This window comes from Vicugna pacos, chromosome 4, assembly GCF_048564905.1.
Source record: "Vicugna pacos chromosome 4, VicPac4, whole genome shotgun sequence".
NCBI lineage: Eukaryota > Metazoa > Chordata > Mammalia > Artiodactyla > Camelidae > Vicugna > Vicugna pacos.
This window is the reverse complement of record NC_132990.1, coordinates 36,612,376-36,636,161: the sequence shown is the minus strand read 5'-3', so window position 1 is coordinate 36,636,161 and position 23,786 is coordinate 36,612,376. Positions and strand designations below refer to the sequence as shown.

The 23,786-nt window shown below is 39.0% G+C and overlaps 1 protein-coding gene and 1 long non-coding RNA gene across 14 annotated transcripts in view; one reads left to right on the top strand and one right to left on the bottom strand.

Moving 5' to 3' along the window:
* The window catches only part of PIP5K1B (phosphatidylinositol-4-phosphate 5-kinase type 1 beta), a 404,141-nt gene that overhangs the window by 159,327 nt on the left and 221,028 nt on the right, over nucleotides 1-23,786 (bottom strand). For 7 of the 9 annotated variants that reach the window (XM_072959563.1, XM_072959562.1, XM_015250318.3 and 4 more), the window contains 2 exons: nucleotides 15,780-15,864; nucleotides 12,530-12,598 (listed from right to left, as the gene is read on the bottom strand). In XM_072959563.1, coding sequence (XP_072815664.1) covers nucleotides 12,530-12,598 — 69 coding nt within the window. In that variant the 5' untranslated portion in view covers nucleotides 15,780-15,864. Of the gene's footprint in view, nucleotides 1-62; nucleotides 192-12,529; nucleotides 12,599-15,779; nucleotides 15,865-16,021; nucleotides 16,088-23,786 lie in introns of those variants that run through there. The other 2 variants (XM_072959567.1, XM_072959561.1) reach the window with 2 other exon arrangements.
* Nucleotides 351-23,648, top strand: LOC140696048 (uncharacterized). 5 transcript variants are annotated; one of them, XR_012072001.1, is made up of 5 exons: nucleotides 351-479; nucleotides 2,183-2,290; nucleotides 4,517-4,572; nucleotides 12,565-12,613; nucleotides 22,919-23,648. It is a non-coding gene; the product is annotated as an uncharacterized lncRNA (long non-coding RNA). The 5 variants fall into 5 exon arrangements; XR_012072000.1 differs by lacking the exon at nucleotides 4,517-4,572; XR_012071998.1 differs by lacking the exon at nucleotides 22,919-23,648 and having other exon boundaries at nucleotides 12,565-12,669.

Sequence of the window (23,786 nt, the reverse complement as noted above, 5' to 3'; positions counted from 1 at the left end):
ACATTCAAACCTCAAATTCCATCCCCTTCTTTGTCACCTCCCTCCCACTCCACACACCTCACCTCTAATTGCAGACTTGGAGCTGTAGGCTCAAGAACACATCTCTCTGGAAAGTCTATAACAATCTTAGAATTCAGAAGAAAAAAGCGATACATCTCTTGAACGCTATGTGTCAGGCACGGTGTGGGGCCCTACAGATGTCAAGATAATTGGGCAAGGCCCAGGCTCTCCAGCTCTCAGTGCAGCCGGCAGGACATAACTGCAAACAATTATTACAAAACAAAGTCATCCATGATATGATAGAGGCAAGTGCAGGGCACTGAGGGAGGCCTGGGAAGCAGTGACTACCAGTCACCGTGTGGGAGCCTGGGGAAGGGCTGTGACAGAGTTGTTTCTGGAATGAAGATGTTCAGCATACCATATGAACAGCATGGGCAGAGAGGACCAGGGACGGACACATTCAGTGGGGCTGAAGTCAGGTGTGTGCTGAAGATGTCAGCGGGAGATGGAGTAAGACCTGCCCGGTGGGGAATGGACTACAAAGGATTCATGTGCTGTGCCCTGGGGTGTGGGCTTCCTGCAGGTAACAAGGCCAATGAAGAGTAGGAGGGAATGACTTGGCCAGCTTTGTTTATCTTAGGAATCTAACTCTCCAGCGGCGGTTATTAGGAGGTAATACCAACACATGGGTTTTCTTTAGTCCTGGGGCCCCTCTTCTCTGTCTAGCTCACCAATTTCTGTGGATCTACACCTGGACTAACTGAAGCTGATCCTGGACCCTTCCCCTGCACTCCAATTCCACACTTCCAGCTACCTACTTGATTCTCTCCTTCAATGGCTCACAGACCCACCCTCAAACTAGCATGTCCAAATTGGAGGACATGATTTTCCCTTAAAAATACGTTTCCACATTGTTCCTTTCCATCTCTATAAATGGCCACCACATCCACCCAGGTGTTCAAGTTAGATCCTGGGCTCACCTGTCATTCCTGTCACGCCCTCACCCCCTCATGAACCCATGTCCAGTCCATATTAACCCTGAAATCTACCTTGAACTTGTTTCCCTTCCTTCTTCCTCTTCCTCATCTACCACCTTAGCTTGGGCCACCACCTATTTACACCCAAGATTTCTCAAGTTAGCATTATTGCCGTTTGGGGCCAGACAGTTCGTTTTGGGGACTGTCCTGTACATTGTAGGATGTGTAGCAGCATCCCTGGGCTCTAGCTGCCAGACGCCAGAGGTGCCTCCTCCCCCTTGTTGTGACAGCATCATCTAATGACCCTGGAGGACAAAAGCCACTGCTCTCAATTCACTCTGCATCTCTCTTCCATGCTCGGTACCCTCCGTCACACTGGACTCCCCTTCAGTTCCTTCAAGGTGTCACCTCACTCCTTCCTGCCTCCAGGGCTCAGCAGATGCTGTTCTATCAAGGATGTTCTCATTTCCACTCTTCTGTTAGCTGGCTCCTTCTCAAGCTTGTGACCCCAACTCTGTGTCACCTCCTTAGGCTCCCCTGAATACCTTGTCTAAAAGTCAGCACCCAAGCCTGTTTATTTTCTTCAGAATACTTTTAAAGGTAGTAATAATTTTATCATGTTGACTTTTTCTGGTCTGTTTTTCCCACAACAATGAAAGCACGATTAGGGCAGAGATTACGTCTGTCTTGGCCTCTGTCCTACCTCCAAGGCCTAGCTCAGTGCCAAGCTAAATAAATAGCTGTCAACTGAATAAATGAGTGAACATATGGACGTGCAACCAAGTGTACGTCTGATAGCCCAGGCACTGACTACACTCTAAAAAAATGACAAAGCTACAGTAGGAAAACTTAAGTCAGGAGAATGAGAAGGTCACCTAGACAGCCTGTATTTCAGCTCTGTACTCAAAAACCAAATGCCCCTGATTCATAATGCAAAGTCGATGGCAGTACATCTTGGATGAGGAGAAAGAACCAGCCTAAACGTAAGCACAGTTCATCTTGTCTCCACTAGGAAATAAGCAAGGTTAGACCCTATGATTGAACCCAATTCTTTATATTCCTTATAAGTGGACCCAACTTTTATACCTGGGTGTCTACGTGTATTTATGTATCAGGAACTGAGCAAAACAGATTCAGGAGGACAGAGAATCTTGGTATTACAGTCCCCAGAGACCACGACCACCCTCTTTTTCTTCTCTCCTTAGGGATGGGCTGTGTCTCAGGGCGATGGCTTCTGTTCACAGGGTGAGCCGCCTCATCTTCCTTTCATAGAAGAACAAAAGTCTCAGAACTGAACTCGCCAGAAAACACAGGTGTGCCACCCAGGGTAGGGGGACTTGATTCCAAAAGGAGCAACTAACCCCCCAAGTAGTCACCCTTTGACCCAATGCTTCCTTTATCGGATCTTTTTAGCTATTAAGCAGATTATTAGTGAGTTATATTACTCCTCCTGTGACAGTCTACCAAACCGTTAGCTTTTAAAATATATTCTCCTAATGTGACAGCTCAAAATATGTCACCCTCTCCAAGCAGATCTCATCCTTCACTGCCAACCTAGGTTCTGTGGTCAAGAATGATTCTTGAAATGATGAATTTGTCATTTTATTTCCAGTGTTCTGCACTGTGCCCCTAAAGGATCGATTTGTTTTTCATTTCAGAATCACTATGCACTTGCTAGAAAAAAGTATTCTTGAGGTTACAGTTCAGATTCTATACTCAATGAGACACTTTGGAAGAGGAAAGCCGGCTTTTGAACCACTGAATTAGGGAAATCATGCTTTAAAATTGTTGAGTTCTGTTCATATCTCCAGTTTGAAAGATGGCTAGGTTTATCTGCGCTGCTACCCTCTAATATTCTACCAGATAATTGAGAATTTTCCATTTTAATGTCATAGGCACCACAGTGTTCAGAAGAGAGAGTACTAGCTAGGGTCCAACAAACCTTAGAGAGAGACACTCGGGGTTAAAATCCCAGCCTTACTCTGCCACTTACTTGTTGTGTGCTCTGGAGCAGGTTAGTCAATCTCTCTATGCCTCAGTTTTCCCATCTTTAAAATGGGAATAAGAGTACTATCTCATAGGGTTGTTATAAGAGTAAATGAACTAATAACTCTAAAGTGCTTAGAATGGTGGTGGGCACGTGCTAAGCACTTAGTAAATGTTAGCTCTTAATACTAGCATAGCTTTTAAAATTCTTCTAATTAGTAATAATTACACTTTAATTCGCTGAATTAATAGGTCTCTGCTATAATAAACCCAATGAAATTTGATAAGTAAAACTCTCCCAGCAACCAATGATTTCAACTTCATAAAACATCCAAAATTCTGAATGAGCACATGGCATATAACCTATTAGTGTCTGTGAAGTAGATATAAGCCTAGAATGTAACATACATTGCCTGTCTTCTTTTTGAGAATGCAGAATGAAGAATTCCAGAATTTAAAATTTCTAGAGCCATCTTTAAAAATCCTTGTTAAGCATCCAGGCAAGGGAACTTGGGTGGCTAGTGAGAAAAATGGTCAAGCCCTAAGCACTGGGACAAGAGCCCGCTGACCAGATCAGAACCCTGCTGGCCAAGCTGTGCAGGGATGTGTGCAGATCGCCTGCAGATATTAACTCTTTTAACTTGAAAATAAAAGCCCCATTGTGTCCTGAGAGCAGGAGCTACAGCTCCACTGGCTGCAAAGACTGGGAACCCCAGCCTCCCAGCCCACTGGGAACACCAAATGCAACGATACAGTGGTTGCTGCTGCCCCGAAGGAAGCTATGCAGCAAGTTCGAGGTGTAGAATTTTATCCCATAGAGTCAGTGTTTGTTTTGAGGGGTTTCCATGGGTTAACCAGAATGCAGAAGCGTAGTAAACCTGGGTGACTTAACATACAGATGCTCCCTCCGAAGTGAATGCTTAAAGAGGTCGCTTAGAAATGAGCAGTTCAGGGAAACACTCGGGGGTGGAGGGGAGAGGGTTGGCTTCTCTTATTCAGAAGCTGCTGACTGTCTGTGGTTAATTACCTGCCACTTCTTGCTTGTAAGTCATAAAGGCAAATTTGAAATCACTTGCTTTAGGACTTTTCAAGGAAGAAGAAGATGCACAGGTAGTCCTCTACAGAATCTTAGGAATTTGGAGGGAAGATCTGTCCAAAGGGGTGGGTGGCAATGGTATATGATGATACATACCTCTAAATCAAATGAGATTATTGAAAAACTCCCCTTCTCTCAACAATGCACCTCATCTCTTTGCTGCTGAATTTTAAAAGCATAAAGGCGGCCCATCAGTAGAAGCATATCTTTCTCTCTTACTTTCAAAGCTACTGCTGTTGGAAAGGGAAGAATGTCTTGCTCCAGCCCTCACCATCTACTGTCCAATGCCCAGGCCAGACCAGAGCCCGCTCCAGGATGCTAAGTGACGGGTCCCTTCATGATCCCAGCACTGGGGGAAGCAATTAACAGAACTAATCTAACTGGAAATCAGAGGCTGAGGGATCTTGGTTTTGCTAATACTACAGTGACTTACTCAATTGGTATTCTACTTTTCCAGGATGTGTTTACATCCGTTAGGTCGTTTGATACTCACAGCGCTGTGAGCTGGTCAAGGTAGGTATTAACTACATTTTGTCAATGAGAAAAATTAAGATTCAGATCAATTAGGGAAAATGCCTAAGATTGCACAACTAGTATCTGAAAGAACTGGACTCACCATCTACCCTCCACTCAACAGGGTACTTAGGTTTGGCTGAAAAACCTTGTTACAGCTAACATTTTGATAATTCTTTGTTGTGGGCTCTGCCCTGGGCACTGTAGGACACAGCACTGCTGCCCTGTACCTCGTAGATGCCAATAGCACCAACCCCCAAGTCGTGACAACCAAAATGTACCCAGATGTTGCCAAATGTTCCCTGAGCACTGGTTGAGAACCACTAGGTTAGGGTGTTTTGGATAAAGGTGAATTAGGAATGCCAAAGGATCACTCTTCCTACAGACCAACGTAGTTGCTACTGATGACAATAGCTGCTCAATACAAAGACTAAGATGTCTCTGTTAAGCTACAGAGTGTTGTTCCACCAAGGCGGAAAGCAAGGGTCTTATTTCTGAAAGTGGCGGCTTTCTAGAAGACTGAAGGAAAGGAAGAGTGGTCAAAGCTTGGGACACATGCCAACCTCCTCCCCTACTTCCTCCTATCTTAAAATGTTATTTATTCAATTTTTGAATAGGTAAAACATTCATATGGTTCAAAATTAAATATGCATAAAATGTATATACAGAAAAGCTTCCCTCAACTCAAGATTCCCACCACCCAGTTCTCCCCAGAGGCAGCCAATGTTGACAGTTGCCTGTGTGTCTTCCCAGAAATGTTTCATAAATGACCTTGTATTTAAAGAAATACTTCCTCTTAGATCAAAGTATCACCGAGCCATTACTTTACTCATGTTTAAAAAGTCATAAAGGACATCTTTCCTATCAATGTGGTAAGAGTCAAGCATTGTTCCTCCCAACTCATCATTGCCTGCCTCTGCTGATAGGGACACTGGCTGAGACAATGGATTTACATGGCAACCAAGGTCTTAAAAACAAAACAAAATGAGAAAAAAAAAATAAACTAGGGAACTTGAGTGAGGACCCTGACTGTGTCCTAGGCTGGTCAGTTTCCTACTAGATCATTCTGAGTGCTGTCATCAAGTGTGGCCTCCATGGTAGAAACCAGTTAATGAGATTCAGGGCACACCTGAAGTTGGAGTGTTGGTGCCAAAGGTGGGCCCTCCAGCACTACAGCAGCCCGTGGTAGTCATCATAACCAGAATCTCCTAGTCAGGGCCTGTAGTGGGCAGGCCCAGGATGGAAGGAGAAGTAGAGGAGGGAGGGGCGACAGTCCTGAAATGACAACTTTTGGAAGGAGAGGTGAGAGGGGAAGAAAAGAAAATAGTGGCATTAAAAGTTTTCCACACCAGTCTGCTGGGAAACACCAATCAATTCTGATGGACAAGTCACAAAATTAGGATGTCATATGGCTCGAGCTTTTAATCACCTTCCTGACAAAGAACTGCTGGGTGACCTGGGACAAACTATTAAACCATGCTGACATGTCTGTTCTAGAAGTGTGGGGGAAGAGGGGGTGGGCCATGTTTTCATATACAAGAGAGAGAAAACTCAGACCTCTGGCACCAGTATTTTATCCAATTTTAAACCATTCATACAGTGAAATGCTGTCCTGCTTTCTGCTTCCTTCTAGGTTACTGCCTTGTTAAAAAAATACCTCTTCTTGTATCACCTCACATCAGTCAGAATGGCCATCATTAAAAAGTCCACAATTGATAAACACTGGAGCGGGTGTGGAGAAAAGGGAGCCCTCCTACCCTGCTGGAGGGAATATAGTTTGGTGCAGCCATTATGGAAAACAGTATAGAGATTCCTTAAAAAACTAAAAATAGACTTACTATGTGACCCAGCAATCCTACTCCTGGGCATATATCCAGAGGAATCTCTAATTCAAAAAGATACATGCACCCCAGTGTTCACAGCAGCACTATATACAATAGCCAAGATATGGAAGCAGCGTAAATGTCCATCAACAGATGACTGGATAAAGAAGTTGTGGTGTATTATACAATGAAATACTACTCAGTTATAAAAAAAGAATAAAATAATGCCATGTGCAGCAACCTGGAAGGAACCAGAAATCACCATTCTAAGAGAAGTAAGCCAGAAAGAAAGAAAAATACTATATATCACTCATACATGGAATCTAAAAAAAAAAAGAGAAAAAGAGGACACTAATGAACTCATCCACAATACAGAAACAGACTCCGAGACATAGTAAGCAATCTTACGGTTACCAGGGGAAAGTGGGTGGGAAGGGATAGATTTGGGAGTTTAAGATTTGCAAATGCTAGCCACCATATATAAAAATAGATTTAAAAAACCCAAGTTTCTTTGTCTAGCACAGGGAACTATATTCAATATCTTGTAATAACCTTTAATGAAAAAGAATTTAAAACTTTCAGGTTTTCACTGTGCTTTGTACTGTCATCTCATGCCACTCATCTCTGGACCAGTATCATGGTACCTCACTGCCTAGAACTGCGTTGTCCAACGTGGCAGCCCTTAGCCACGTGTGCTTGTTTACATTTAATGAAAATTAAAATACAAAATTCACTGCTCAGACACATGGGCCACATTTCAAATGCTCAATAGTCACACCCAGCTGGTAGCTCCTGTATAAGTACAGATTATAAAACATTTCCATCATCGCCAGAAGTTCTAATGGACAGTGCTGGCCTGGAATATGAAATCCAAACTCCTCAAATCAGCACCCAAAGGTAGCTGTCACTTTGAGTCAGCCTACAGTTCCACAATTGCCTCTGCTTTCCCCAAACACTGACACTTAGCTTTGTCTAGGCCAGACTCTCCCGTCCCTCCAACAACACATGTTCATCCCTGACTCTGTGCCTGAGCTCACTGGGTTCCCATCATTAAGGCCAATGAGTAGGTAAGTCAATGAATGCACAGTTGCCTAATGAGTGAGATTTTCTGCCATGACAAAAAGCAATGAGATGACTAGGAAACTTTTATCCAAGAAAAGGACTTTCCCCCAGAAGACTGTAATGAGCTTTGGGCTTGTCAAAACTTGCTAGAGGATTAAGTGAAATTGAAATGCTACTTGTCTCAGCACTTAAGACCGATTTGAGTTGTTTTTTAATTTTTTTCATATGGACCTCCTGTATATTTTTTCTCTAAAACAAACTGCATGGGTTTAGGAAGCAGGAACCAGGCCTGACATGCATGTCTTTTGCATCTTCCTCTCTTAACTCACTTCTCTACCCAAACAGTGCAGAGGTTGCAAACTGGCCACCATGGGAGGGCCAGATATGACTGAATCAGTGTGTTGCTTTTTCCAGAATGTGGTTTTTAAAAATTTTGAATCAGTTTCCAATCTTTAACAGTCGGGAGATTTCACATCAGAATCCACATTTTTGGTTTCTTGGAGAATCAGTTACCTGGCAACCCTAGGGGAGCGTTCATGCATAGCTCTATTAGCGGCACTGAGGGCCAGTTGCCCGTTCTAAAGAAGGAGTGTATTTTACTGCTTACTGCCTCCCCCTGGTTCTTTCACTCCCTCGTTACCTGCCTGGCCCCTGGAGGCTTTTGCACTTACAACTCTCTCAGAAGACACCTAATAAAGGAACTGAGAATGGCAATACTGCTCTCTGTAAACAAAGCCAGGCATCCCTTGCTTGTCTCCATGGGCAGTATCTTTGTGTTAAGCAGCTAAAATCAAAATTCTTATTTCAGCCATTAGCTGAAGACATTAACCTCACCAACTGATTTTTGCTATCCTTCCTGGGCTTGTCAAGCAACTGACAATGGATTAAGAAAATGGTCAACTGGAGGAACAAAAAGCAGCCAGCTTAAATAATCACATGCAAATAAATGAGACTCAGAGAGCATAACATAGTCCCATGAACTCTGAGTGTTCCCTAAAAACACGTGGACATCACAGAGCTCATGATGCTGAGTGTTGCTGGCAGCTGCCCAATGAATCTTGATACAGAAAGCCTAAACCCGCTCGTTAACTCTAACCCATACTGATCTCTCTTCTTTTGAACCCTTTATTATAGACCACTATGTACTAAAATTGTTTTCATGTCTTGGCTCTCCTACTCAACCGTTTAAGTTCCTTATGAACTCTGATATCCTTCTCACGCCTAGCATTCTAAATCGGGGGTTCTTAACCTGGAATGGCTTCCGTCACAGGCACAGGCAAAATCCAGTGGGTCATCTAACTCCTTATTAAAAAGAAGCATACCCCAAGGTCAGGGCTTCAGGACCGCTAAAGAAATTTAATTTTAAGATATTTGTAAAAAGGACATGAGTTAATGAAATGCACGGTGGTCTTGATGACACCCAGCTAGTCTGTTATTCCCAGTTTTCTGTTGCTCCCCCACTTGCAAAGTATTTTACGTCTTCATTAAAATCATGGGTAAAAAATATTAAAGCCACACAGGGTCAACTCATGCACCGGGGTGGTAGAGACTAAGCGAATAAGGAGCACTATTTCTCTTCTTTGGGAACATTAGTCTAACCAGGTACAAATCCACTAATCATAATATTTACTTATTTGTTTTATTATTTTTTATTGAAGTATAGTTGATTTACAATGTTGTGTTAGTTTCTGGTGTACAGAACAGTAATTCAGTTATATATATATATATATATCTATCTCCTTTTTCATGTTCTTTTTCATTATAGGTTATTAAGAGCTACTGAATCTAGTTCCCTGTGTTATATAGCAGGACTTTATTGTTTATCTATTTTGTATATAGTAGTTCATATCTGCTAGTCCCAAACTCTAAATTTATTTCTGCCCCACTAATCATAATACTTAATCCACACCACAGTGTTCATAGCAGCACTATACACAATAGCCAAGACATGGAAAAAACCTAAATGTCCATTGACAGAGGACTGAATAAAGAAGTTAAGGTATATTTATACTATGGAATATTACTCAGCCATAAAAAGAATAAAATAATGCCACGTGCAGCAACATGGATGGACCTAGAGATCATAATTCTAAGTGAAGTAAGCCAGAAAGAGAAAGAAAAATACCATGTATCACTCATATGTGGAATCTAAAAAAGAAAAAAGACACTAATAAAACTCATCTACAAAACAGAAACAGATTCGCAGATACAGTAAACAATCTTATGGTTACTGGGGGGAAGTGGGTGGGAAGGGATAAATTTGGGAGTTTGAGATCTGCAAATATTAACTGCTATATATAAAAATAGATACAAATACCAAATTTCTTCTGTATAGCACAGGGAACTATATTCAATATCTTGTAATAATCTTTAATGAAAAAGAATATATGTATGTACATATATGACTGGGATATTATTCTATACACCAGAGACTGACACATTGTAACTGACTATACTTCAATTAAAAAATTTTTTTTAATCCATACTTCACCTTATCTGCAAGGACACCACAAGAATGTTCTAGTTACCTTTAAATCAAGATTCATTACACTTAAAAATTCTCCTTATCTGCAACTAATTTAAAGATTCTTTCATAATAGGAAATATAGTTAATTTGTCAAATTATATCTTTATGAACCTCTGCAGGTTTGTAATAGACACACATTTCTTTTCTAACCGTACATAAGCCGTATGTTTGCTAATCCATGCTCAAATTATGCTGAGGAATAGTCTCACTTACATCTGGCTTCCAAAATGTACCTTTTCCTCCTTTTTGAAAATAGGGGTGATATTTGCTTATCTCCTGCCTTTGAGGCCTCTTCCATTTTGCCCATTTTTCAGAGCTCATCCTCAGTGGCTTCCCTAGTCTAGCCTCAAGTTCTTTCACCTGTGAAACATTTCATCTGCGCCTAGAGACGAACACATTTGCAGTAGCTAATGTAACTCTTATTATCACCTAACTCCACCATTAACACCTCCAGTTTAAAGACCTTTTCCTTAATGGAGAAGAATTAACTTAAATGGTTCGGCTGAGCTGTTAAACTGTTAGCAAAGCAACACTCTAAGTGATCCCTTCTTGCTTTGCATAGCAACATCGTATTACCTGAGAGCTAAAGCTCTAGGCACTGGGCCGTTTTTGGTGCTCATCTTACAGAGACTACATACCTCCTCCTCCATTGCTAACTTCCCTTTTATAATCATGGGTCATTAAAAAGGTCCCTTTGCCATCATACATTTTTAAAAATTATTTTTTTGTTCTTTTAAGGTCTCTGCATTTTCTTCTTATTTAATAATTACTTACATCTTAGAATGTGATTTTTAGTTTTATAATCTTCCCAACATTGCTGAGTCAAATTTCCTGCTAGAGAAATTCATCATAGAATTATACCCAAAATATTATTGAAAATCTACTGTACTAATTTTTAGGCAAGACACACTTAGCAAACTCTAAGATCTCACTGCCACATTCTTTCTATTACTTTTGTGTCACTAAAGAGCTCCTGTGAATCAGAACTCAGTCAAGAACTGCAGTGCTTCTTGATGCTTACTGAGAAACTGCCTGAAACTGATCTGAAGTCATGACAGGCAGGCAGTTGGATCCTCTCTGTGTTGGTCTCATGTCTGACTGAATTTATAAAGAGACTTGGTAAATGAGACAAGATTTGGTTTTCCACCTGTCCCGAAAAGTAAATAACAATGTATTGTTGTCTGTGTCAAGATTCACAAATTTGATAAACTATAACATGACACTGGTGAGCTCTTGATCTTCCCCCTACTTTTCCCTAACCACATCACCACTTTGGATGTCAACCTCCCTGTGTACACTTCTAAGTTTGGCTGAGTAGAAAGGCAGAAGAAAAGATACCCCAGGGAAAAGGGGATATTACCCCACATGAAAATGGACCAGGAACTATATCACGTTAGTTCCATGACCTGAATCTGTGGGCAGATCACATAACTCATGTACTTTAAAGAGTAAAAGGCAAAAGGAAATGTTAAGGTATAAAAAAACCTTTAGTACACAAACCTCCTACTCTCAAGAGAGAAGGAGGGCAAGGTCATTTAAAAGCTAAAATGTACAGTCAATTTAAAATCAGGAGTAGTGGTGCTTGGGAACATATATTACCCACTAATGCTTCTGAACATTAGCTTGGTTGCTAGGAGCCAAGAACTTACTGAAGTCAGAGTGGTCAGGCAAGATACACTGGGAAGTCTAGAAAGAGATTTTTGTGAAATGGGCTTAAGACATGGAATCTAAGAGGCTTAGAAAGGGCTGAGGTGAAATTTCACGTTAAAAATCTTTTTAAAGGTAGAAAATGTTTAACATTTTGATAGCAAGTAGCAAGTCAATTAAAAGATTCACAACAACAACAAAAAAGATTCACACCGTGGACACAGAACACTGTATACACATAGGGGCCTTCTTCTTAGGCATAAAAAGGGTTTTCAAATAACTACCTTCTGTCAGTGTTCTAAATCTTGGTAACTGTGGCGGGCAGAAAAATGGCCCCCAAAGATGTCCACGTCCTAATCCTTGGGATCTGTGAATGTGCTGTTATTTGACAATGAGGAGTAAGGGTAATTAAGGTTGCTAATCATATGACTTTAAAATAAAGGGACTATTTGGGATTATCAGAAGGGCTCAATGTTTAAAGGTTTAAAGCATCCTTTAAAGTGTGAGAGTGATATAGCCTGATAAAGACCCTACTGGCCTTTGCTGGCTTTGAAGCTGTAAGGAAATCATGCTACAGAGAATGCAGGCACCCTCAAGAGACTGGAAAAGACAAGAAAATGGACTCTTCCCTAGAGCCTCCAGAAAGGAATGCAGCCCTGTAGACACCTGGATCTTGACCCAGAGAGACCACTATGTCAGACTTGTGATCGATAGGACTGTAAGACAGTTCATTTGTGTTAAGCCACTAACTTTGAAGTAATTTGTTACAGAAACAGGAAACTCAGGCAGGAACTTACATACACATGGTTTGGAGGAAGAAAAGGTTTATGGTGATATTAATATTCTAAGTAATAAGTGTTCCTCTTTCTGAGCTGAAGAAAATAACATACTCACTCACCTTTTTATAGGTTTTTTCCTCATTTGGTTTTCCAGGTGCTGCATCTCCATTTTCAGCAGCAGACGACATCTATAACGGAAAAAGGTACCTATATGAATCTAGAAATTCTACTCTGAAATACAACATGCTAATAATATTAACTAGAGAATCTGTTTTGGTTAATTACATTTTTGTTGTTATTGCTGTTGTCTCCAAGAAGGGAAGAGAATTCTCATACAATAAAAAAAATTCTGTGTCCCTCCAATCTTTCAAAAAAAAAGCTTTATTTATAAATCATTTTGGTAGCATACTTCACTCCGTATGCTCTAAGAAAGATGCTATGGAAGCCCAAGCCCATATAATGTGTCTAAGTTTCTTTCTGCAAAGCCTTAAAAAAACAAAACAAAAAACCCTTTTCTTCTGGTTATAGGTGCTTCCTGGAAAAATATCTGGAAAGTACCAAAAAAAAAAAAAAACCTAGAACAGAAAAATTACTCAATTCTATTGCCCTTGGGCAACTTCACTATTCACATTTTGGTATATTTGTTTCCACCTTTTGTTCCATGAACTCTCATACTAAAAATATTATGATACCATCTTAATGTAACATTTTGCACTGAACATTTATGTAATAAGCATTTTCCCATTTGATTATAAAAATCTCATTGTAAGAGTGATTTTTTCTAGTTGCGAGAGACACCACGGTGTGAACACTATTGTATGTTAATACTTTAGTTAACAACGTTAATATTGAAGGATAGTTGAGGTGGTTCAGGGGGTTTGCTTCTAGAAGTAAGGCAACAGTAATGATTTTGTGCTTTGTCCAACTTCAATGTTTTATTGGGCTAGTTTCCTAGAGCTACTAGGTCACTAAAAAATTGAACGGTCTTACCACATACTGAACTTTCTCAATTTCTAAAGAAATTGCTAAATTTCTTTCTAAGGAGACTACACTCATTCATGCTATCAGCAGCGAGAGCTGGTTCCATTACATGCTTAGCAATAACTATTATCATTTTAACTATCTTTGCTAATTTGGCAGATGAAAGAAAGCACCTCTTGATTTTAATTTGCATCTTTGAAAATTATTAGCATAGGTTAACATTGTGTATCTGTTTTACCTCTTTGTATTTCTTCTTTTGACTTTTCTATTATTGTGTTCATTTATCTTGTGGGGTCTTAATGTATTAGGTACTGATTTTCACATATTATTGTTATTAATATTAGTTGTTTCCTTATTGACTTTTATGTATTAGTCTATTTACAAGCACATTAATATTTTCCACGCTGCTGAATTTAATTTGTTTTTTAATTATGACACAGAAGTTTTACATTTTCCATACTTAAAACTACTGACCATCTTTGTGACTTCTTCCAGTGCTTTTGATAAAATATTTCTTTTCATTGGGAGACATGAGATGTTTAAACATGTGTTCCTCTCATCTTTTAATAGTAGGATTTTTGCATTTTACTTCTAATTCATCTAATTTTTTAAAGCCAAATACTTATGTGGTAAATGAGGATAACTACATAACCAGGGAGTCATGATATTTAAGGGTCTTATCTTAAATTGCAAAGAGCATTCTATACACCATAGAGGGGAAAACTTCTGACTTTCTCATAAGCCTTTGAAGCACATTTTAAATCTTGGGCTTTTAATAAACACAGTGTGTGCTAAGCCTAAGATTTTGCCAGCCATTTCTCTGCACTAGAACTAAATGACTGCCATGAGCTTGCTGTGACTAAAAACCATCCAAGAAAATGAAAGCATGTACCATGGCAAGTCAACCTTACCAGATCTATTACTGCCCACCAAATCAAGCATTCTCTTAGGTTTTCAATTTCGTTTGTCTCCATTCAATCTGTCCACATTAGAACATGGAGTTTTCAAGGACAGATATTTTATACACTACTGCTTCTCACACTGTATCTGTTTAATTTATTTAAAGAATAATTTATTTTTCCAGTCTCTTCATAATATTTTGGTGAGTTTTGAATAATACATTAGTCCAATTAGGATATCTGAAAGGTTTTATAATATCAGGCTCAGGGGAAAAAACAAACCAAACCCTGTATCATACCTCCCCCCAAAGCTCAAATTACATAATCACCTTAAGAATATATAGTGATTTACTGGATATTTGATCCCTATTTCTACATTAGTGTATGTTTGTGACTCAAATTTAGTATGTGCTAATAATAATAAGAGTAGGATTTTATTCAAACTTCCACTGTTTAACAGAGCCAACAGAATGAAGATCTACCTAAAGAATGCCACTTAAGTAATTTCACTTCTAAGCCTCTGCAGTTTTTTAAAACCAAAAAGCTTCCAAGAGGTTGTATTTTTAACCTCTGAAGATGCCTGAAAATACAACCTTAATGAGGGGTGGACAAACTGGCGTGAATGAAGGACATGATGAGATGGCATTTTTTTTATTGCTTTGTAAATAATTCCTGACTGGGCAGTGGGAAAGAGGAAGAGAGAAGTAGGTAAACTTATATATTAAAAAAAAACAAAAACAAAACCAATTCCTTTTAAGCAGCACAAAACAGACAATAATATTAAAGGGAAACCATGAGATGTCACCTGGACCAAAAAATTGAAAGACTTTTTTCTGTAGGATGATGTTTAACAAAGGTCACACAGATCAATTCACCTACTCACCAGGACATCCATGTAGGAGAGGCAAATGAGATGTTGTGCATGCCCTGGTAAACTGCAAATAGCTATTAAAATGGTCATAGAGATAATTACTTGCTATGTTTTGCACTAGTTAAGGTCCATCATTTATAGCTATGGAAGCCAAGGTAAGTATGGACTAAAAACAGTTTTTAGAAACACTATGATCATATATGTTTCTATTTACGCATAAAAGGAAGGAGGAAAGAAATTCACAGAAGTACTGGTTATTATCTACAGACGATGGGACTGTGAATGCTTTGGGTTCTCAGGTGTATACTTTACTATATTCTCCAAGTATTCTGTTGTGAGGACTGCCCTACTTCAACATCAGGAAAACACCAATGCTAGTCAAAAATTTAGCTACACACAGTAGACGTCTCCCAGGTTCTACAACTTTAGGCATGCCAACATTCACAAAATTTCCTGTGTTTCTATTTCCTTCTCATTTGTTTTCAATTTGATAATGTCAAAGTTAAAGGCCATGAACTAGATATATGATTTAGAATATCTGTAAATAAATATAAAAGAAGTAAGAGCTTACAATGAGCCAGCTGGAGTCAATTAAAAATAGAGCCTGCACCTCCTTACCTTTGTAAATGAAGCGGCAAGTCATCTGGAGTTGGTCGTGATGAGTGGCCTACTCATTGCCGAGACTGTGCTCCTTCCCAGGTTCCTGTCAAAATACAAATCACTGGTCATTACTTATTCATATCTCTACTTCATCTCCCACAAGGGGTCGGGGTGGTTCTAGGGATACACATAATGCAATTAGTCAAAACTAAAATAATAAAATGAAGGAAGGTGTATGAAGGGAAAATAAAGGTGAGAACCAAGACAGTGACAGCAGTGTGGGCTGCGAACAGAATGTGAGCCATGGGCGCCTGTACAGTCACTCAGTACTCTGGACAGTCTCCAAGGTGACTCTGAGATTCCTAGTGGCCACAGCAGAGGAAGAAACAACCAGTAATCTAAATGCCCAATGTTCATAGGATGAAAGCAAGTCAGGTGCTCAAACAAACTATCCTGTGGGTCTTCATAAAAGACACCCGATGTGACGTGTGAACAAGTTTTCTATATTATCCCTGTCATAAATTAACTGTGGTTTTCATGTTGTTTAGATGACAAAACTTCAAAGAACAGTTCAACAAACCCTTTTTGCTATACTTTATATTTTCATACAAAAGAAATATTGTAACCAATTTTAAAAATACAGAGTTTAAAATAAAAATTAGTAAGGTCCCACCAGTATCTCCCCCCTGAGATAACCAATGGTCAGTTTGTTGTATATCCTTCCAAAACCTTCCATATACTTGCTTACACACACACTTATTTCTGCCACTTACTATTATCAGCATATTTTAGATATTTTTTCAAGTATATACTGTATATCTATCTCATTTTAAAATAACTGTATCATATCCCACAAAATGGATATACCTTCATTTAAGCAATCAGTCCCCTGTGGATGAACATGCAGACTGTTTCCAGGCTTGGCTACCATAACCAGAGGACTAAACAGCCTTACTCAAGTATCTTTAAAGTTCTAATACTTCTATTTCTGTGGGAAAGAATCCTGGAAGCTGAACCAAACTTGTTAAGTGTATTAACTTTGTTACATTTCTTTCTGTAAAAAGGTTGGAGATATCAATCCCACAGTGCGTAACGAGTACCCTTATTGACACGCTAATCAGCACTGGGTGTTCACCATCTTGAAAACGTTTGCCAATCTGATGGGCAGAGAACGACATCTCGGTCATTTTAATTTACATTCTCTTACCACTAATGAGGCTTATCCTCTTCACAGGTTTACTGGTGATTTAATTTCCAGTTCATGTCCTTTGCTTATTTTTATACTGTGCTGTTTATCTTTTTTCTTTTATAATTAATCTGTAAGATCTCCTGGTGTATTAAACATTAACTCTGTCATATGTGCTGCAAACTGTTGTTCTTCTTTTGGCTCTGTTTATGGTGTCTTGTCAGGTGGACATTTTAAATTCTGGCACAGTCAAATCTACTAATTTTTCCTATATGGACTATGGATTTACTGTCCTATTTGGGTGAGTTCTCCCAAGCCTGACATTATTCTATATGTATTCTCCTATATTTTCTTCAAATACCTTTATAGTTCCATTTTTAACATTAGATCTTTACTTCAAATGGAATGTAACCTCATCTCCCAGATGGACAGCTAACTGCCTCAACATCATTTACTTTATACTCTATCTTCTCCTTAGTGGATAAGCATGTCTCCTTTGGCAAGTATTAAGTTTCCCTATATACCTCAACCTAATTCTGGACTCTCTGTTCCAAAGACTTACTTGCTGATTTCTGAGCTAATACGGTTATCTTAAATGCAGTAACATGACAATATGCTTTGATATCTGTGGTTACAAGTTCCCCATACTATTTTTCTTCCAACTTTAGTACTACTCTCACATTAGTATTTTTATAGGGACTTTAAAATCACATTGCTTGATCTGAAAACATGTCCAGCTCCCCTCAACACTAGCCAAATTGGAATTTTGACTGGAATTATGTTAAATTTATATACTAATTTGGGAAGCATGAATATTTTTGGAATTTGAAATTTTCTTATTCAAAAGAGGGTATAGTTTCCTATTTCTTCAAATGTTATTTTATATCATTTACTACAACCATATTTTTCGTTATTTGTCTTATATCTTACTAAATTCATTTCCAGATATTTTAGTTTGTCACTCTTTTAAATAAGGATTTTTCTATTTGCATTTCTAACTGGTTATTAATTCAGAGAAAGAAAAATGACTGGGTTTCATCTATTATCTTTCACCCAGTCATTTTATCAAATCCTCTTACAGAATTTTAAAAGATTTTAGGCAGAGTCTTAATCATATTACCGGCAATATTTATATAGCTTATTTCTGTTTCTTCTCTTACTACATTTGCCATCAAACTTCTAAAAAAAAAAAGCTGAATAGCAGTTGAGTAATAGTAGTTTTTGACCTTTATGCCATAATCCTACAGAAGTCACCATCCTCCATTATGAGCTTGTTTGGTAGCATAGTAGCTTCTTTCTGCTTTATCCTAATTTAATTTAATTAGGAAAGTCTACTGAATTATATCAAATACATTTTCAGCATCAGTTGACATAATCATACAATTGTTCTCCTTTATTCTGCTGTGTCAAATATAACATAGAGAAATTTCAAAATGCAAAATTATGTATTTCTAGAAAAACCCTAACTTGGATTTGAACTGCTACCATTTTTTAGTATTTTCATAATTGAAATTAAATGACTGTTCTCCCAACTGAAACACATTTTGATATTAAAAAAAATGGATACTTTTCATAAAATTGGAAGGGTTTCTTTTTATATGTACTCAATTTTTTGATTATTCATTTCTTGGAATTTATAATCTCACTCTGAATTAAATTTTAGTAATTTATATTTTGTTAGAAAACCATCAATTTCCTTTAGATTTTTAAATTTTTGTTACAAGGTTGCTCATAATAGTCTGTTACTGAATTCTTTTAATTCTTTTGGGATCCAAGTAACGTCTTTTTCCTTATTCCTGATGGTGTGTGAGTATGCATATATATTATATATGTGTGTATTATACATATTGCATATATATTCTCAATAGGTATTTTTATTAGTCAGACTTCCTCTTTCTTTTCTTTTGAAAAATTTCTTAGATGCAATACTTAGTTTATTTTCAGTATTTTAAAAAATAGTATTGAAGTTAACAGGCTATAAAGTATTTCTGAATATATTATTTCCCCATAAATTTAGACGTGAAGTATTCTGTTTAGTTAATTTCCAAATAATTTGTCATTTTGGATTTGATTTTCAATTTAACCCGGGAATTGTCTAAAAGAGGGTTTCTTAATTTTAAGTATTTATATTTTAATTATTAATGTTTTATTGATTGCCACATTCTTACCTTATCACACTAGGATCAAATTACGGGATGAGTAAAGTATCTTTCCTCCAATCCCAAATTTATCAAGTTTTTGCCTATGGCTATAGAAGTAGTTTTTTTATTAATGTTCTGTAGACACAAGAGAAAAATGTGCATTTTCTTTTTACAGAGTAGAAAAGCACTATATTATTACCACCTTATATCATTGCTTACTTTGTCAAATTATGAAAAAATATTAAAATCCTCTAATATGGTTATAGATTAATCATACACTCCTGTAGTTCTACTTTTCATTTTTTGCCTTAAAATTTCCATAGCTATGGTAGCCAGTGTACAAAGGATATGTGTATAACAATGTCCTTGTGAATTGTACTCTTTATCTATAAAAGTATCTTTTTTTCTTATTTAATAATTTTGGTCTTGGGTTCTATCTTAGCTGATGTTAATATCCCCACTTCTGCTTTCCTTTTATTTGTTCACGCTTGGCATCTCCTCGTCCATTTCTTTACCTTCAAAATTTTTAGTTGTTTTCATTTGGTTTTAGCTGTGTTCCTGATAAACAGCTTAAAATTGGATTTTTGGTTTTTTAACCAATCTAAGACTGTCATTTGAAAAGGGACCTCAGTAAATTCACTTCTGTTGTGATAAGACTATATTTGGTATACTTCCATTATATTTGTTTTCTCTTAATTACATTTATTGTTATTGCATTTATTTTTATTCATTTCTTCTTTGCTAGATTGATAAAGTTTAAAACTCTATTTTTTCCTAGCAAGTTTTTATTCCACATATATTTTGCTGATAATTATCTTTCCATTTCTAAAACATTAAGAGTCCATATATTTGTATTAAAAAAATAAAATGATGCCATCCCACCACCCAGCCATTTTCCTTTGCTCTACTGTGGGGGGCACAGAGCTGTGCCACCCAGGAGGGAAGGATGCTGGTCATTTATAAGCATGGTCTGCAGACACATCCGGCTGTCAGCTCTCTCAGGGTCTGCTGCTGCGGAGAGCCACCGCTCCCCAGGCCATGGCCTCCCAGGGGCTGCACACAGCCCGTGATTTGAATGACAAGGGAGCACCCCCATCCTGTGTTGGCCCTGGCTCTGTGGGTCCTCCATCAAAGCCCTGACGTCTTCCTCTGCTTGCCCAGCGTGCCTCCTCCCTTCACAGGTTGTATTAGTCTCCAAGTCTGCGTGACTTTAAATGACAGAAATTTTTCCTCTCACAGTTGTGGAAGCTAAAAGCCCAAAATCAAGGTGTCAGTAGGGCCCTTCTCCCCCTGAGGCTCTGGACAGAATTCTTCCTTTCCCTTTCTAGCTTCTGGGGGTGGCCGTGGATCCTCAGTGCTCCTCTGCATGCAGCTGCATCAGTCCAACTTCTGCTTCTGTCATCTCCCTGTGTCTCTCTGTCTTCACGTGGCATTTTCTTCTTATATGGACACCAGTCATGTTGGATCAGTGCCCACCCCAATGACCTCCTTTTAACTTGATTACATCTGTAAAGATCCAGTTTCCAAACAAGTCACGTTAACGGGTACTGGGGGTTAGGACTTCACATTTTGCGGGACACAATTCAACTCATGCCACAGGTACTGACTGCTAAAAACATCTTGCACCCAAAACTCTGGCCCAGTGCCTGCTTCCAGAGAGCCCAACCCATGACATCTCTTCTCTTCCTCATCCCCAAGAGAAGGCATATGGAATATTTTTACTCTCACCGCTCCGTTAACGGGTACTGGGGGTTAGGACTTCACATTTTGCGGGACACAATTCAACTCATGCCACAGGTACTGACTGCTAAAAACATCTTGCACCCAAAACTCTGGCCCAGTGCCTGCTTCCAGAGAGCCCAACCCATGACATCTCTTCTCTTCCTCATCCCCAAGAGAAGGCATATGGAATATTTTTACTCTCACCGCTCTTCTTAATGAACAATTTATAGTTTATGGTTACATTATCATCATTTATTTCAACATGGCCCTAAGTTTTACAAGGTTCGTTGCTCATCGTTTCTTTGGTTCTTCATCTCCTGCTACCCAAACACTTCTGTTTTGATTCAATTTTCATTTGGCTGGAGCACTTCTCAAGTAGTTTTCTCAGGAGCAGCATGGATGGTCCGTTCTGTGTCATTCCATGTCCAGAAATGTCTCTCTTTTGTCCTCATATATAACTAGCTTTTTTGGTTTCATGGTTCCCAGTCCTTCTCTTTCATCTTTGTTGATGTGCTATCGCTGTCTCCTTGCTTCCTGGCTTACAGATGAGTAGTTTCACGCTAGTCGGACACTCCTGTCTTGGTAACTTAGTAGTTTTCTCTTTCTTGAAACCTAAGAGAGTCTTCTCTGTTAACACATAGTTCAAAAAGACCATGAGGATAGATATGTCCTTTTTTATCCATCCTTCCCAGTAAAGGGAAACTGACAAGAAGCTATTACACAGAGAGGTGATGAGTTAAACCATGAATAATATTTAGGCTACTGAGCTGAGGAAGGAACAAACTGCATATCCTTCAGGCGGTGCTCTATGAGTATTATTTCTCATAATCAAAGTTTTGATAAGAATTGGATAAGGGAGCACTCAAAGTTATAGTTTCTGGCAAGAGCCTGGAATGCAAAATTTCTAATGGCCAAGTAAGGGCATGATAAGACTCAAGTCTCCTTAGGAAACGTGTTAATATGTAACCTGACACGAGACTCCCAGTTGGAACTTATTTTCTTAAATTATTTCTGACATTAAACAGAGCCAAGTTTTGGTGTCATATGATTAGATTGTTGAGACACCAGCTCCATTAACAATAATACACGTCAAACAATGAGTATTTTTTTTTTGGCTATTTGATTGCTTATCTGTCCTTTCTGGTATTTGGTATCTGGATTCTGTTAATTTAAAAAATAAATAATTTACACTATTTCATAGCCTTCTACATGTGTATGCTTTCATTCAATTTGAGAGGAGGAAAGACATTATCATTTATAGAGCAACAACTCTTGTGTGAGATGCTGTCACATACATGATTTCATTTAATCCTGCAATAAATCCCTTGGCATTCTCTAATTTATCTTGTGCTGTTCTGACACTTGTAATTGAGTGTCCTATAACATTCATGGGGTGCAGTCATTTTTAATTTTGCAGAGGTTTTTGCTGTGAGGCTGGTTTGTATAAGTGAAGCCCTTAGTGAGTGAACAAATACAGTGACCCCCAGCCCCTCCATCTCAGCCTGGCTCTGCTGTTCTCTATCCCAGTGCTGAGCATCAAAAGCAGCGGCAAGCTTTTTGAAAATTCAGGTTCTCGGGCCATGCGCCTAAGCAACTAAATCATTGCTTCTGCATGATAGGTTTAGGGATTCAGTATTTTCAGCATGCTTCAAGGGCTTGGCAGGATCTAAGCTACTTCGAGCAGTAAAGGCAGCTGAAATGTTTTATCACTTCAAGAGGGTTGTCAGGGGCCAGGAGGGAACCCAGAACACATTCTAGGTGTTAAAGAAAGGGAATTTAAGATGTTGGAATTAGTTATAAAAGTGATGGGTGAGATGAAAAGCTAAGCAAGAGATGGTGATGAAATGCAGAGATTAACATCAGCACACCAAGGGCTAGAGGTACACCAAGAGGAAGGGGCCTCAAAAGCTGGAGGTATCCACTGGGGCCAGAACATCCTGGTGAAGGTTAACTGGAAGAGGCAGGAACTACTGACAGAGGGGGGATATCTGGAGGCATGGAGAAGACAGTCACTATTGGGGACACTGCCCAAGAAAGAGAGAGGGGGGAAAATATGCTAGATTCTCCCTTACCCCCTCAACCCACCAATCCCTGTCTATGACTCCCAGGGGCCAGCCTACTGAAAACCATGTGACATGGGGAGCCTAAGAAATGCATCCTGTATGAATGCCTGCCCTGTGATACAGAACAAGAGAAGAGTGAGGGATTCTGAGGACAAGCAGGCCAATGATGGGCCATAGAATGAAATATAAAAGTACGAAAGTGGGAAAGCAGATATGAGCTAATGATAAGCACAAGAAACAAGATTCCCGAAGAAAATGTGGACTGACTAATTACCTACTTACCCAAGTAAGTAGGCCAACCTGTAGATGCAAGAGGTGAGGGGCACTAGTCACCAGTTCTAACTGATTTTCCCATAAAAACCACCATTTCATTCAACACAGATGAAGCAAAGCAACAAGGACTAACAGGAAGAGCAGTGGAACAGGCCTTCGAAGGTTTGGGTTTTAGGTCCATCTTGGCTACGAATTCTATATGACCTGGGGCTCCCATCCACTTCTTTTCTACCATGAATCCTGTTGACTCCATCAAATGGTGCTTCTGGTTTGGTGCCACTAGCCAAGTTTCTTGGGTAGAGCCTCGCCTCAGATCCTCCTTGGCATAAGGAGGAGACTCAGTAATTGTTTGATCATCATGAGTGCAACTTGCCCTGCGGGAATGGATCCTCCACAAGAAAGCCACACTGTGAAGTTTTCATGCTGTTCAGGCTCCTTTTAGTAACATTTCCTAGATCACGTCCCAGTAGAGAAAGCAATTAAAACATGATTTGGCCCTGGTCATGCCTGCATGGTAATGTTAATCATATTTGTTTAAATTATCCTCTTCTAACTTTATTTTTTTCTGCCAGCAAACTAATTCACTCTTTCATTCATTCAACAAACTGATTGAGCCATACAAGCCAGGCTGGGAGTTGGC